Here is a 14,839-nt window from a genome sequence, read left to right on the forward strand (position 1 = left end):
TTCCGCTGTTATGTTTATCATTTTGTCATTTAGAAAACAATGCTCAATATTGTATAAGTGATTATGACTTCAGTGCAAATAACTTCGTACTATTCCTTGAAACTACGATCCACCGAAGGAATAAAGGTCTAGAGCGCCTTTTTCGAGGTGGTTGCTGCTTCTCTACAAGGTGATAGCTACTTTCATAGGAGAGGGGACAGCACAGCATAGACCTCAGAGTATAAAAGAACGCTTTACATAAATACAACAAAGTTACTACGTAACAATTGATCCATAAATAAGATAAAGAAAAGTTAAATTATGGCGTTTAAGTGGAAAATACTACAATATGAATATGAGGTATGTCCTAGTGTGGGACTCCGTACTAATTGTAACAACCTGGGTTTGTTTAACGTACACCGATTAATGGTACGCGGGCGTTTTCGCATTACGCCCCCCTCGCAATACTGCCGCCACCGCCGAGGCGAACCCGAGCCCTAGTCGACTGCCTTGAGAGAATGTGTCACCCGGTATGCGATATGTGATGTAGCACATCTCTCATACCTAGCAATAGTGTTCAAAACCAAAACATGCCTATTAAACAACTACAGAAATTTCAATATTTTCATTGGTCGCCCAACACTTTCCCTTCCTATTCTCTCTGCGAGGTCCTTTCCTGTTAATTAGCAGTCTCATTAACGAAGCAAACATATTTTTTGAGCAGGATTGATACTTCTAAAGATATACAACACATAAGCGTGTTCTAGCGAAGTTAAGCCTTCATTGCTCAAGTTAGTTTTTATTCTCATGGATATTAAATTCACTTCGACATACTCCTTACACTTTCCCTTCTAGCATGGGAACCCAAATTGCGTTGCCAATGGCCAGTATCCCAAGGTACGGCTAGAATCATGTTTCCTAAAATTATTTCCATTAAAACCAATACCCATCACTCTTATGAAGAACGCATATTGATTGTTCATTAGTCATTGTAACTGCTGTCTACACAACAAGAACATTACGATTAAATAAGCTCGAGAAAAATTTTGGCCTTTCACACGATTCTTTACAGAGTCGATACCTTGTAGGACAAACACCAGTTTATTGTGCTAGACGGCAGTGTAGCTTAATTTGGCAGGAAATACAACACATTATTTCTTCACAAATAGATACCCTCTCGGGCTTTATATAGGAAGAAGTTTTCCTGTCCAGAAGATAATACTGTGAAGTTAGGCTTTAGTTACTGCTAGTTTGGCGTTTACCTTGAGAGTTAACGACTCTGTTATACTCAACTGAAAACAGCGATTGAGCTGCTGGAAACAAAACAAGCAACAACAGCCAGAAACATTTACCTAAGTTCATTTACCAGTCCATTTAACTAAGACACAGTCCAGCATGGTAAATCATACCTTCACAAAAGAGCCTAGGTAATTTATTGTGTTTTAGAAATCCCTAGTTTGACAGAAGCAGCGTCATGATACGATGATGTACAAAAGCCATTCTGCATCAATATGCACTTCCTCACAAAGACAACTGCAAAGTATACAAATTAATTCCTCATTGCACTTCTTTGTGATATTATGTTTACACAAGAGCTATGGGCAAATGTTCAAAAAACGTGACATACAGTATTGTTTGCTGCTGCGAAACGTGAGGGCTATGCAACGATGCTTAAACATATATAGCAGCTTCCGTATAGATAGCGTCATAAAAACGAAACATTTATTCGAGGCTTTGGTGGATTATGAAACTACAGCGTTACTGTGGCTTTGAGACCGAAAATCTGGCAGCACTTTGAAGCTAATATTCAGCGGCTCTACTATCAAGTTTTTCACAAAATGGTTTTCAGTTCTTGGTTGCCGTCTTCTTTTATTGATCACTATCAATATTAAACTACTGAGCTCATAGGCTCACTTTGTAGATAATCTGAGTGGCACTCACCATACCGTGCTTAGGAAATCGACACTTAAGCATGGGGTTGTGATAATGATGGGCATTCACTATAATATCCTATATGGGACGCTGAAATATCGCTAACCTTTTTAGTACAAACAATATACTCGAAACCTAATTTGACGTGGCGACAGACGCATTTCAATGACTAGCGAAAGTGAAAGACGTTCTCCTACTTATATTTAAGTGCACCTTAAAAAACACATGTCTTGAAAATCATTATGAAGCCCACAACTACGGCGTGTCTGATATCTCCTGTTTTACTTTAGGACGCTGAAACTAACAAATGAAATCGATTGTTATAATTACATTAGTTTGATTAGGCGAAAGTGTTTCCTTGATATATTTGTTGTATAGGTCGCAGAGCTCGTACTTCGAGGAGCTGTTCAAAGGAATAATGTGAAAATATTTTACTATAGTTTGGATTGGTCCACGGCATAATGTTTGAATCAAATTATATGAAAGCTTGGAGGCCCATTTCATGTAGATCATGCAGGAGACACTTATGAAGAGCGCAACTTGAACTGTACTGACGTAGGCAATAGTTGCTAAGCAGGTCGACATGCCCAGTTTCCCTCTTTTCTTAACATGATCAGAATGTCGCTTTGCACTAGGTTATGACGTGCAGTCCAAGCAGACGACATGTAATGAAAGTTTATTTGGGGTGTTTTGTTCACCTGGTATTGGCGTGTATAGCTCCGGATCAGGAAAAGCCCCACATAGAAACCTATTGTGAGAGCTGTGCTTGGCCGCTGGACACCACAGCTTCGCGCAGGTTCTTGGCTGTTCTGCAAGGAAGTGATAGCATTGAGTTTTCTCCCTTGTACTACTTATCTTCTGTCGCTACTTATGCGATTACAATATCATAGGTTTTTATGGAATGATCGTCTTCCACAGTAGCGTTTGCACGGATACCTTGAAAAACACATGTTCTTTGTATGGATTACCATATTATTGCAATGGCATATACACCACGTGTATGCATTTGCGTTGATGTGGTAGCTTCCAGCTGAATAATGAACAGAATAAATACCCAAAAAATTGAAATTGAACCGATTATTCCAATTAACCGGAAATTTTAAGGCACAGTATATTTTATCTGAGGTTCTATACCAATTCAGTATTTTTTGTTTCAATTGCAAAGAACTATGTGTCGGTCAGAACTGTTTTCTAGACATCTGGATTGCTGTGTCACTGTCTTTCATACGCCATGCGCGGCACTGAGACGTTCAGCGGATCAACGCGGAGAATGAGTGTTCTAACGTCCCTTTGGTTCTTAGTGACGTTTCGTGAGATGATAATTAGGTTTCTTGAGGATTCCACCAACATTTCTTCACGTTTAATTCGAATACCAATAAATTTTGCTATATGATGGCATTGTCTTCGTAGAACTACGTATGTGCGGCTCGAAAAAGTTATTTGACGGATATTTATAAAACAAGCGCTATCGTCAATACATGTTATAATTTCTTGTAAACATTCAAGAACTGATGCTACAGAATTGAAGCCAATTGTTCACCTGTGGCGATATAGCTGGAGAACATTCAAATCCGCTTCTATCCCATTCCTGGCGATAGCCCTTCACAATTGGTAAACAGTTTCATTTCGCCTGTCTATGACGCAAGGTCACAAAAACAGCAAAATCTCCCCACCTGATATGACCTGTATAGACTTATTATGTACAATTAAGCTGAAGACAAGAAAAGTAATTACTGCCGATTCCATAGCTTTTGGCAACTAGCCATCCGCTATTCTTGCAAAATTTTGGGGCTACACCCCCTTCGCCTATCTGTCGCGTTACGTCAAAAAGCCACGAAAACCAGCATTGAGGTGTAGGCATGAAATATGCGTTAATAGGCCGAACAAAACTGATTTTTTTCTTCTTCAATAGCCGTATACTGGCCCATTCCGAAAGGAATAAATGATGGCTAAGTACCGATCGCGCTGGCACTGGCTACTCGGTGCTGCCGTGGAGAATGGATTTCTCTACGAATAAATAAATCTATGTGGGAATTTATCCAATGTTGTCTAGCCCTTTCGGCACTTATCCAACATCGCTATGTCAGCCATTCTTTGCTTAGAATCCGTTTATTGGTAATTGTAACCTACCGTAGCATGACGCTGCTACTTATAACCAGCCATCGCAAACTAAACCAGGGGAAGCGGATATATCGCAGACGCCGGCACCGCCCTTCAGATACCGTTATCCATTGTACATTCACTGCTACAAATTGGACCCACCAACAACGTTTCCACTTCCGCACCCTCCCTGCCTCGCGTCAGCCTTCTAAGAAAAACATGTCAATGTAAGCAATGGTATTTCGCTTTTATGTCAAACAAAAGTGACCTCCTACAACCAGGAGAGCTCTTGATTTCGCTATTCAAACAACACTGTACCGCCCGGTGCTCGCGTTGGTGGTTGCGTAAATTTGACATCAGGCTATTGTAATAGAATCAGAATGGAATATGTTTACGTTATACGACCCCGGTATTCATTTTCTACTACGACGGCTTCAAAGGCTGAACACCGTTTCTGCAGTACTGGTCCCCACATTTCAAGACTTACGATCTAATGTTCCCTCCAGCTACATGCACAAATACAATTATGTTGCGTTCTATAGGATTCCGATGACAAATTGATGGGACATTTCAAACTCAAACACTGTGATACAAAAACGTATAAATGTTCTTAACGTATATACATGTAGATGCAAAATAACGCATTAACAGACAGGATCAGGGAAAGTAACTTCTTTCTCAGCCTGAGCAGAGTGATCTCATTTAAGTTAGCGCGTGAGTATGTTTAACGGAATACGTTTGCAGATACTAATTTCAAGGTATTTCTTTTTAGCAAGAAGAAAGGGGCTTAACCCAGGGGCCCGATCTTTATTAACCAGATCCTGAGACGCCAACAAATAAAGACACCAAGGAAGACATACGGGAAACTACTTGAACTTACTAAATGAATTAAACAAATTATAAGTAATGTAAATAATGGCAATGAAAGTGGATCAAAAAACAACTTCCCGCAGGTAGGAAACGATCCCACATTTTCGCATCAATGCGAAGACGTGGGATCACTTCTCATGATATTATCTTAAGCCATGTGAGAATTCATATGTTTTTTTTTATGACAAGGTGTGCATCCTTACCTGGATCTTGGGCTTCAAGATCAATGTGCCTATTTAGTGCAGCATCTGTCACCCCAGGACACCACATTACAACGCATGATTTCGGGCAGACTGCAAGAGACAAAGGCTCTGACCACATTGTGCTTCTTTTATGAATATTGCCTGAAGTGCAGAAGTAAACGTGCCCGATAGCATTGTAAAATGAAAGTGAATGTATAGAGACTTCAAGACGTAAAGTGATAGGGATAAGACTTTAAGGACCCTTTTCTTTTGGCTGACGTTCCATCACTGGAACGAATTTGAAAAGTAATTGAAATCAGTTACATGTCTGTTTCATTATCCGCTAGTATTCTATAACAATGGCGATAAGCCTACCACCATCACAGACTCCATACACGTCAATGCTAAGTTTGATACAATGATAGTCAACGAGCGTTAAAACATTGCAAGCACTGGTGACCACGCTTAAACTTTGCGATCGCGTGCGCAGTAAAAGCTGGTGGTTTCGCTTCCTATGTCTTCAGTTAGTTGCATAGTCATGGTTGAATATTGTATAGACATAGCAATCATAGACACTCACACCTTTTCACCACTCTCATAGTGATCGATTACTTCACTTTTTACCCGTTTTTACACTTGCGACTTATAATGAGCATTACTATGTGTTCCTTGCATGCTTTTTTGTTGAAACTAATAGCGATTGGACAGCACAACCTTCTTGAAGTTATTGTATTTAGCATATTACCGTAAGTTAAGGCAACTTCTGTTTTTCTAAGTTGGAATGGCAGAAGACTGGAAAGGAGAGTTAATATTCCACCAGATGCTCCAGTATAGGCAAAGATTACCTTGAAAGGTAGTAAAATGGCGTATGGGTATTTCGCTGACCATAGCAGGCTTGAGATAAGGGTCGATCAATATCTCTACAGGGTGTCCTGAGTATCATGCAGCAAGATTCAAATATATTCAAATGCAACGGAGCTGTACAGAACCAAGATAATGTTGTTTGCTGGTGCTAGGAGATACTCAGAAAACTTCTTGCATTCCTCCTAATTACATGATTAGTCATGATTAATTAAACAACTTCCAAAATATTAAAATTTGATGAAAACTGAAAAAATTGTAGAGCAACATAAAAAACTGCCGATACAGCTTTCTGTTGCCCAATATGTGCAACATAAAACGATTTTTCCGAGCGTGAAAAAAGCCCTCGAATACAAGCAAAGTACCTCGGACGGCCAGTCGCGCGGCAACATTGCGCGTATTCGTGGGCATCGTTCACCCTTTGAAAAATCCTTTATGTAGCACGTAATAAGCAACAAATGTCTGTATCAGGAGTCTTACATGTTGCTCTACAGATTTCTCATTGACAATTTTCGTATAATTGTGATCTTTAAGAAGTTGATTAATTCATCACAGCTAATTATGCAATTAGGCGGGATACAAAAATAATTAGAGTATCGTAAAGCGACGGCAAACAACATTACCTTCGTTCTGTCCAGCAAGGTGGCTTTTGCATGGTTTATTATTTTGGTGCATGGCAGTTGTGGCGCCATGTATACTCCCGCTAGAGGGTCCTTGCAATGTGAAACTCATTTAAAAACTGCAGTGACGTTGCACGTCTCGAACGTGTGTTACGCGCGAGCGTATGCGGATCATTTTGATATAATTGCGATCCATTCGATGGACACTCCAGGCGCATTCCTGCCGTCGTCTTCGCCGCTACGTTCGGTATAAAGTGCAAGGGTGGTTGCATCGTCCCCACGCACCGTATGCTGTATGTGCGACTGAAAGCGTGCGACAGTGAGCCGACGATGGCGGCTGAATCTCGCGCCTACAAGGAAAGAAAGCGGGAAGGAAGCGCGCCTCCTTCCGTCGCACACTAGGCACCTGAGGGAGGTGAGCGAGGAGGTGCTGAGTTGTATTCCGGCAGCAACTGCGCATTCCGCTGCCGCGCGCGCCCTATCTTAAAAGCCATCTACGTTGAGGGCGGAGTCTACGCGCTTACCCCCTTAACGCCCACGCAAACCATAACTACCAGAGAAATTCAACCTAGCGCGCGTCCGCATACCCTCCTCCTCCACAGTGATTCGTCTTATATATCATTCCCCGCTTCACTGAATGCCACCTAGACTTCTTCTAGGTGGCGTTGCTTTACCGCACACCCATTGCGCTCTTTCATACTTTCCGCGGTGCCCGATTCTCTTATCCAATAGTGTTCCTGCATGCATTATAGGGACATTAATCTCCAGTCCTCAAGGCGCCTTCCTCCTCCGGCTCTCGCTTCCTTCTTGCCTTCAAATATCGCAGAGACGATTTCACTGGCGAGCACTGTACGCTTGCGCGTAAAACAGTGTCCGCACTAGTTGCGTTCTATCCCTACATCAAAACCACACTGTATTGAACGTTAAAAATATAGTTGCGTTATAACCGCACGTTCGTAGATTCCAACACATTTTTAACGGAGAGCACTAAATATCAAACGCATTCTTTCATGATGTTAATGAAACATGCCAGTACGCCTTGACCACCAAAATATGAGGCACTTGTGGTCAGCCAGCACAATCACACGAAGCACGCACAACGGTGTCGGCTGAACGCATGGCCTCGGAAATGTAGAACAAGGTTTTAAGGTTACATCAACGCTTGTTACCACAACCTCCCGCGTGCCTTACGCTTACACACATATTATACTTCCTTTGAAGCATCAGCCCCCACAGAAAATGTCGGGGCCCTCGTGAGTCCCTGAGCAGAACACAGCGAAGAATACAGCAGGGTATTCTGGGTTGATGAATTCTGCGCCTTTTAAAGGATTTTCCTGATACGCATCTGACGGGTCGAATCATTACAAACTTCGCCATGCCAACGACTTCCACACCGGCTCCTGTAGAATTTTGTTTTGAGCTAATTGGTCATTTATGTCACAGGGTAACAGGTTGCGCAAAACGACGAGGATAGGCGCAAAGAGTAACATGACGTGCGCAAACTACCAACTGAACTTTATTCAGAAACAAAAACTCAGTGCCATTCCGCTTCGTGAAGAAGAATGAACAGGTAAGCTCTGTATGCGGGCCCCTTAATGGCGAACTGCACCTCCGCGATTAGTCGGCCCCACATTGCACTATCATCGGGATGGGCTCAAGTATGGGGAGGGCTTAACGCCTGCTTCCCCTCCACCGCCGGTCGGCCCGGCATTGCACCATTTTCGGGAACGGCCCACGTAATGACGTTTTTTTCTAGCAAGGCCCCGTCAGTCACGGCGCGTACTCGACGGCACGAACGCAGATGGAATCTCACGCGGACGTCGGAGGACAAGGCTGGAGTTTGGTGGCAATACATGGACACGGTCCTGGGGGAACTAGCCCTAAGAGCTTCGCTGCAAAAAAAAAAGAAAACACACGTCCTTGTTCGCTCATACCTCCAAAGGAGTGGTTGTACGGTGCATTAGCTAGGCATCGCATGGATTATCTTGTTAAGAAGGTGTAACTTGGGCATAATTGAAATGCCTGTCATAGCCGAAAGAAAATAACATCGGATGAAATCTTGAGTAAAGCTCCGACTTTTGGAGGAACTATATGTCTCAATCTGCTGCATAACTGAACAACTGAAACAACTTTGGGGAGCAGTTTGCGTGTTTGCTGCTTGTTAGGTCACTCAATAACTCCCACAATTGTGACAGTGAATAATTTCTATTAGCACCTTTTACGTGCTCATACCTATGAGCTCGAATTATGTCAGCTGCATATCAGACTACCTTTATTTAATTTGATTATTTATCCAGGCAGTCAGCGTATGCCAGTTCTGTGAAATTTGCGAGCATAAAGTTAGAATAATTTTGAATGTTTACTGCTTGGGCAGCCTTAACAAAGAGACAAATTTCCAGCACAAAAATGAATTGAGCTTCGTGATGGCACGATAAAATATCATTTACGAGAGTTTTCAATTCAACCCGGTACTTTTATTAATAACAATAGAAGAACAAGTTTCAAATTTTGGAAAGCGGATTTATTTTTTCACATAACCTTCAGGTACAGTTATACACTTACGCCAGCGTATAACAAACGCCTGAAATGCTTCGGCATAGAAAGATACATTATTACGATGGAACCATTGTAGGACACCATTTTTCACTTCATCATTATTGTGGAAATGTTTTCCTCTAAGGAATTCCTTCAGGGGCCCAAACAGGTGGAAATCACTTGGTGCTAACTCAGGGCTATAGGGGGGTGTGTAGTAGTATCTGCCAGCCAAGTTCCTGGATTGTCTGGAATGTGCGTTGAGCGGTATGCGGTCGTGCATTGTCTTGCAAACAGACCACACCCTTTGTTTTCAAAACCCGGACATTTCTTGCGTAAACTCTTGCGCGCATCACGTAGAACACGGCAGTAATACTCACTGTTGATACCGACTTCATGGGGTAAAAAATCAACGGGAACGCCCTGTTTATCCCAGAATACACTTCCATAACTTTACCAGCAGATGTAGCTGTTCGAAATTTCTTTGGAGCTGGTGATTCCGTTTGCTTCCACAGCATCTATGCTCTTTTGGATTCTGGGGTGAAATGGTGAACCCATCTTTCGTCACATGTCATGGTGCGATTAAGACAATCCTGGCCTTCCCTTTCATAGCGTTCCTTCAGTTCTCTACAGACTTCAACTCTTCTCTGTCAAAAGCTGCTTTGGGACCCAGCGTGCACTCATTTTTCGGAACAAGAAATGATCACGAATTAATGTGTTCACTATTCCTAAAGACAGATTACACATCCTTGCAATTTCACAACAGGTTATGCGACGATTGCCCACGATCAGCTGCTCCACGCGCTGAATATTCTCAGGAATGCCTATTGCGGGCTGTGATTCATCACGATCGGGATCGTCAGTAATAGAGATACGGCCACCTTTGAAACACTTACACCATTCAAATGTCTTACTGCGACTGAGTGTCACATAACCGTAGTGAGTCACAATCTTCTGTATATTTCAGCAAGTTTTACGACCTCGTTCACTAAACCTTTGGCACAACACGCTGTTCCACGTAGGCATCCGCGCTGTTGTCCGCCATCTTGAATATCAGTCTATCCAGAAGCACGGGAAATGAGAGCCATCTACCAGTAACAGGACGCAGGTACCAGTTTCTACTGCGTACAAAACCTCCAGCCTAGGCGTCCATTTAAACCGGGAAAGAAAAGAAGTCTGGGATTGAGTTTGACCACCCTCGTATGTTAATCAATCATTGGAGCGGCCGCAAAATTCTGCCTCGTGGCACCTGTGAGTGCGTTCACACTGAAGGTGATCTCGCGTTTTTCATGTCATTGCATTGAGTTCTGTGCACAACGTAAGGAGTTCGCGAGCCACGTGATGCACAAATCTCATATTACTTAACTTTCAAAAAGATGTTAACGTGGTGGATCCACTAAATCGCATTCAAATACTTGAAAACAAAAAATATACGACACGACAAAACCTCCAGTAATGCAAGCGTGTATTATTTCTTTCGGAGTGAAAAGTGCCGTTTACGTAGACCTGCGTTTTCTAAAACTGTGTTACAAGCCATGGAGTATCTTGTGGCGAGTGATATACGAGGAGGTCCTGGCGTATATTAGTTCGTCAATACTCCTTGGTAATGTTCGCAAGATGGAAATCGGACGGTAGTTATGACGGATTTCTCTATTCAAACGTTTATACACCGATATAATTTGATCTTGCATTGCCTTCGGAAAGACTCCGCTGAGCAGACTAAGGTTATAAAAGTGCGTTAAAACAGGTAGATTAAGTCAATAAGTACTGCTTAAAAACTACCCTAGGATGATGTCGAATAAAGAAATTTTTCAGGCAACTGAAGGAAGAAAAAAAAAACCTCTTGACTCAAAAGCAGTGAATTCCCGTTTTGGTGCTTAACACACACATATGAGTATTATTATTCTGCACATTTTATTCGAAAGATTGCACGAAATTGTTTTTTGTTCCGATAGTTCAGAGTAACATATATTTTGCATAGCTTGTCAAAAATACAAAGTTTCTTTGGCCAGCGCCAGACGAGGTGTGTATAGGATACCTCCATCAGCGCTTCAGATTAAAGAGGGCTAATTTGGAAGATTGTATTTTCTCGTGCTGGAGCTACCTGAAGCGGTTAGTGATGTCATGACCACAATTTGCGGACATCACTTATGGCGATTAGTTAAAACCATCTGATGCAGAGGAAAGGAAAATCTTAGTTATTTTTGAAAAACCTAGCACTTAACAGTTCCGTCTGTTATATTAGGTATTCGGGACCATAAAATGCATTTGTGCTACCAAATGTAAGGAAAATTGAAGCAGCCACTAGCGCTAAATCTGCTTTTAGGTCAATAAGGTAAAAAAAAGACCGCAGAGTCTAGCTAGTCTTTCGGCTCTGAACTCACTGACTGCAACCGCAGCATTGGCCCACAAATAATAGTGTAATCATACGCGTTTATTTTGAGTGCTAGCTTCCTTCTCAAACCGTGGCGTTCATCCACTGCGGGTAACTGGACGGGAGCCCAGCGGTTACAGGGTGCTGTAACAGGAGGGAAACGTGCGGCCGTAATAAAATCTGCAGTGTAAAGCAAAAACAGAAAAAAATGAATTTTTAACATATTTGCAGTGTAATAATTTGTGAGCGAGCAGAGAAAGAATAGATTGGATTAGAAAAGTCCTCACCTTTCTTTCTCTGTGATACATGCAATCTCTTTTCTATGACGTAAGAATGCATGTCGTGAAATTTGACTTACGTACGTGGACAGACTAGCACCTGCTGTATAAGTAGGGTGCACTTATTTAGTCAAGATGCCTAACTTTATAAAACTATTTATTCGCAGTTCTTTAGCCAAAAGCGTAAGCTTATCATTTAGCTTTTATTGTGACAGATCAACATTTTACTACTTAAACATACTCAATTCAGATAATCTCGATGCATCATGTTTACTTTTATTTGTTTCGTGTGAAACAGTCCCATTTCTATGTTTCCATCCTTCAGCACGACAACGTCCAGGCACCTACACACCCCGCCTGTCTGCAGCGTTATTTCATACATGGAATTCCAATTTGCAGTGTTTTAAACCATATTTATATTCACTTTTAATGTTCTTGAATAATTAGGGCGCAGGTGAGTTGGTATTTACTTTGTAACCTACTTCATAGCTATATTGCACAGCGAATCATTTTGAAGATCTCGCCTGGCACTTTGACGTAGAGTCTGAGGCCACAGCATCTACTCCAACTGTCGCCATTAATGAAGTGCCGCATTCTCATCTACATGATTTGAGGCTATTTTTCAATCTGCATTTGCAGTGCTGCTATGTCAGGCACATGGCGGCTGTGAATCCTGTGAGCCACTCCGTAAAGAATGTTTAGTCCCATCCGTGATGTCGTTTTATGGCAGCGATGCTGCCGATGCGTTTGGCGCTGTTTTTCGCCGATCGCCTTATTTCTGGCGTACCCGCTATTGTGGGTATGCGTTTTGCATGAGGCTTATGATCTCCCTGTCATGTTCGCGTCCTTAGTGTTGACAACACTGTTATTGCGAGTATAACAGTGCATCATTGCACACAAACACACTGTCATCTTTTCAAGAACTATTTCTATCCGATCCAGATATATAATATAATCCTCCTCTAGGGAAGTATTGCTCCTTTGATGTCCGAAATACCCCACGGACCCAGCACATGGGGGTTGGACGTTCGCGCGTTTTACCGAGTGTGGCTTAGCCCTGTCGGGGGAAGAGGAGTCCTGGCGATTGAGCCGATGCGGATTGTTTGGACCTTAAATGCCCCTCGGCGGAGGCCACACAGCCTTTTGGCCTCAGCTTCACGTAGATGGCACCTCCCGACTGACTCCTCTGGGAGCAATCGGTACTTGCATTTCCTGTCCTATTCCTCAATCTTTGTCTTTCGGTGTCATTTTCTATCTTTCCTGTGTTCTACTCATTTCTGTGTTAGTCCTGATGTTCCTTCCTGGGAGAGATAACCTTGTGTGAAATCGCCACTATAGGTTATATCATATTAGTGTATTGTGACTGTGTACTGCTGACGCTGGCAGGCTTTATATATGCAGGATCCTGTGGCTGCCCCTTGTTCGACTGCGTGGTGGGTGGTTGGCTTAGCTGCCGAAATTTGAATACGTTTATGCCTTCAACCTCATTCCCGCAGATACCTAATGAAGAGGCCGCACCGACGAATTTTTTTCTAGAAGAGCAAGGAAAGCTTCCCACGTTTCCACGCGGCCCATACTAAAACCTCTGAGTAGACTGAGAACGCAATCACATTTTGTTGTCGCGAAGTGCCTTACCGACACTCTAGGCCCCAGATACAAGATTCCGAAAATGGCCAGGTGGCGAGCTTCTCTTTAAAGTTCGCAGGAAATCCAAGATAGACAAGTTCTTTAAAGTTTGTAGGAAATCCAAGATAGACAAACTCAGAAATCTCATTTCATTTGGTGACAATCTTACTTCAATAACCCTTCATTGTTCCCTGAGTAGCATACTAAGTGTAGTTTGAGAACAGAATTTGCTAGACATGACTGATACAGAGCTTCGAGAAGGCTGAAAGGAACATGTTACAAAAATGTCCAGTGAATTAGGATCGGACAACACGACTGGAAGATTTCGTCAAAAAACCTCATTCTCGCCTTTTTACCAGAATATTCCACGAGCACATCCAAACAAGGTACATCAAAATTAACGCCAGGCAGTACATACTCAATCCAAGACGTTGACTTACGTGACAAAGACTGGGCCACGGCTCTCAGAGCTGCCGAGGCCTTACCACCCACGCCAAGTGCGCGGCATGTGACCATCCCGCGGGCAACCTCAACGACCCACCCACTGTGCCAACTGTGACGGTGAACACCCTGCATATTGTTTTTTCTGTTCTTCATGTAAGAATAAAATAGAAATCATCACCCTAGAAGTCGAAAATATTTCCCTCAAAGAAGCGCGCAAACGCCTCTGATTTGTACGGGTTCTTTCCTTTTCCGAATTGGCGTGGTAGGCGGCAATGCTGCTATGGTTCTCGGCGGCCGTTTCGACCAGGCAGGGTAAAGCAGCCGTAGTGTCACTCTCACCCGCTGCGGGATCAGCTAGTGCTGTTCCGGCAGCCAAGAAGCACAGTCAGCAACCTGGAAGGTTGCTGACTGTTCGCTAGCTAGGCAGCGTTAAGCGTTAAGATAGCTCGCCAGCTTAGGCAGCGTCAGCAGTTATTGTGCGAATGTGGTACTAGCGATGTTTTCTATAAAAGCAGCTGCTTCCTCATAATAAAGGGCTTTTTGGTTCTTGCTCATCGAAGTGGAAGGACGCACACTTCTTTCCGTCTCGTCGCAACGCAAACATGGTGTCAGAAGTGGCTTCCGCTGATCTGAGGCACCACGGCTATCAGATGTCAGACTAGCCCCGGAATAGAGGACGAGTAAGATGGCTTTGCTTCAAATAGTTCAACCCGAGCCCTTCTTCTTCGCAACACCAAACGACTGGCCTCCCTGCAAAGAGCGATTTCTTCGCTTCCGCACTGCGGCTGGACTAGACGGAAAGCCACAGAAGTGTCAAGTAGTGCATTGGTGTATCGAATGGGACCTGAGGCGCACGAGATGTTCAACACGTTTAAACCTAAACCGGGCGACCAGAAGAAGTTTGAGGTCGTACTGCAGGAAGACGAGGCGTTCTTTGTTCCTTGACGGAACATAATTTATGAAAGGGTAAAGTTTAACACCCGAACGCAAGAAGACGACGAATCTGTCGGGGATTTCGTTGCCGCACTGTATGCGCTTGCT

The 14,839-nt window shown here is 43.0% G+C and overlaps 1 protein-coding gene across 1 annotated transcript in view; it reads right to left on the reverse strand.

Moving 5' to 3' along the window:
• Positions 1–14,839, reverse strand: part of LOC142574217 (uncharacterized) — a 58,040-nt gene that overhangs the window by 15,850 nt on the left and 27,351 nt on the right. Inside the window, exons 3-4 of the mRNA XM_075683364.1 lie at positions 5,085–5,174; positions 2,610–2,720 (exon numbers count right to left, since the gene is read on the reverse strand). Of these exons, the coding sequence (XP_075539479.1) occupies positions 2,610–2,720; positions 5,085–5,174 (201 nt within the window). The remainder of the gene's footprint in view (positions 1–2,609; positions 2,721–5,084; positions 5,175–14,839) is intronic.

The sequence above is a fragment of the Dermacentor variabilis genome, chromosome 3 (genome assembly GCF_050947875.1).
Source record: "Dermacentor variabilis isolate Ectoservices chromosome 3, ASM5094787v1, whole genome shotgun sequence".
NCBI classification, from domain to species: Eukaryota; Metazoa; Arthropoda; class Arachnida; order Ixodida; family Ixodidae; genus Dermacentor; species Dermacentor variabilis.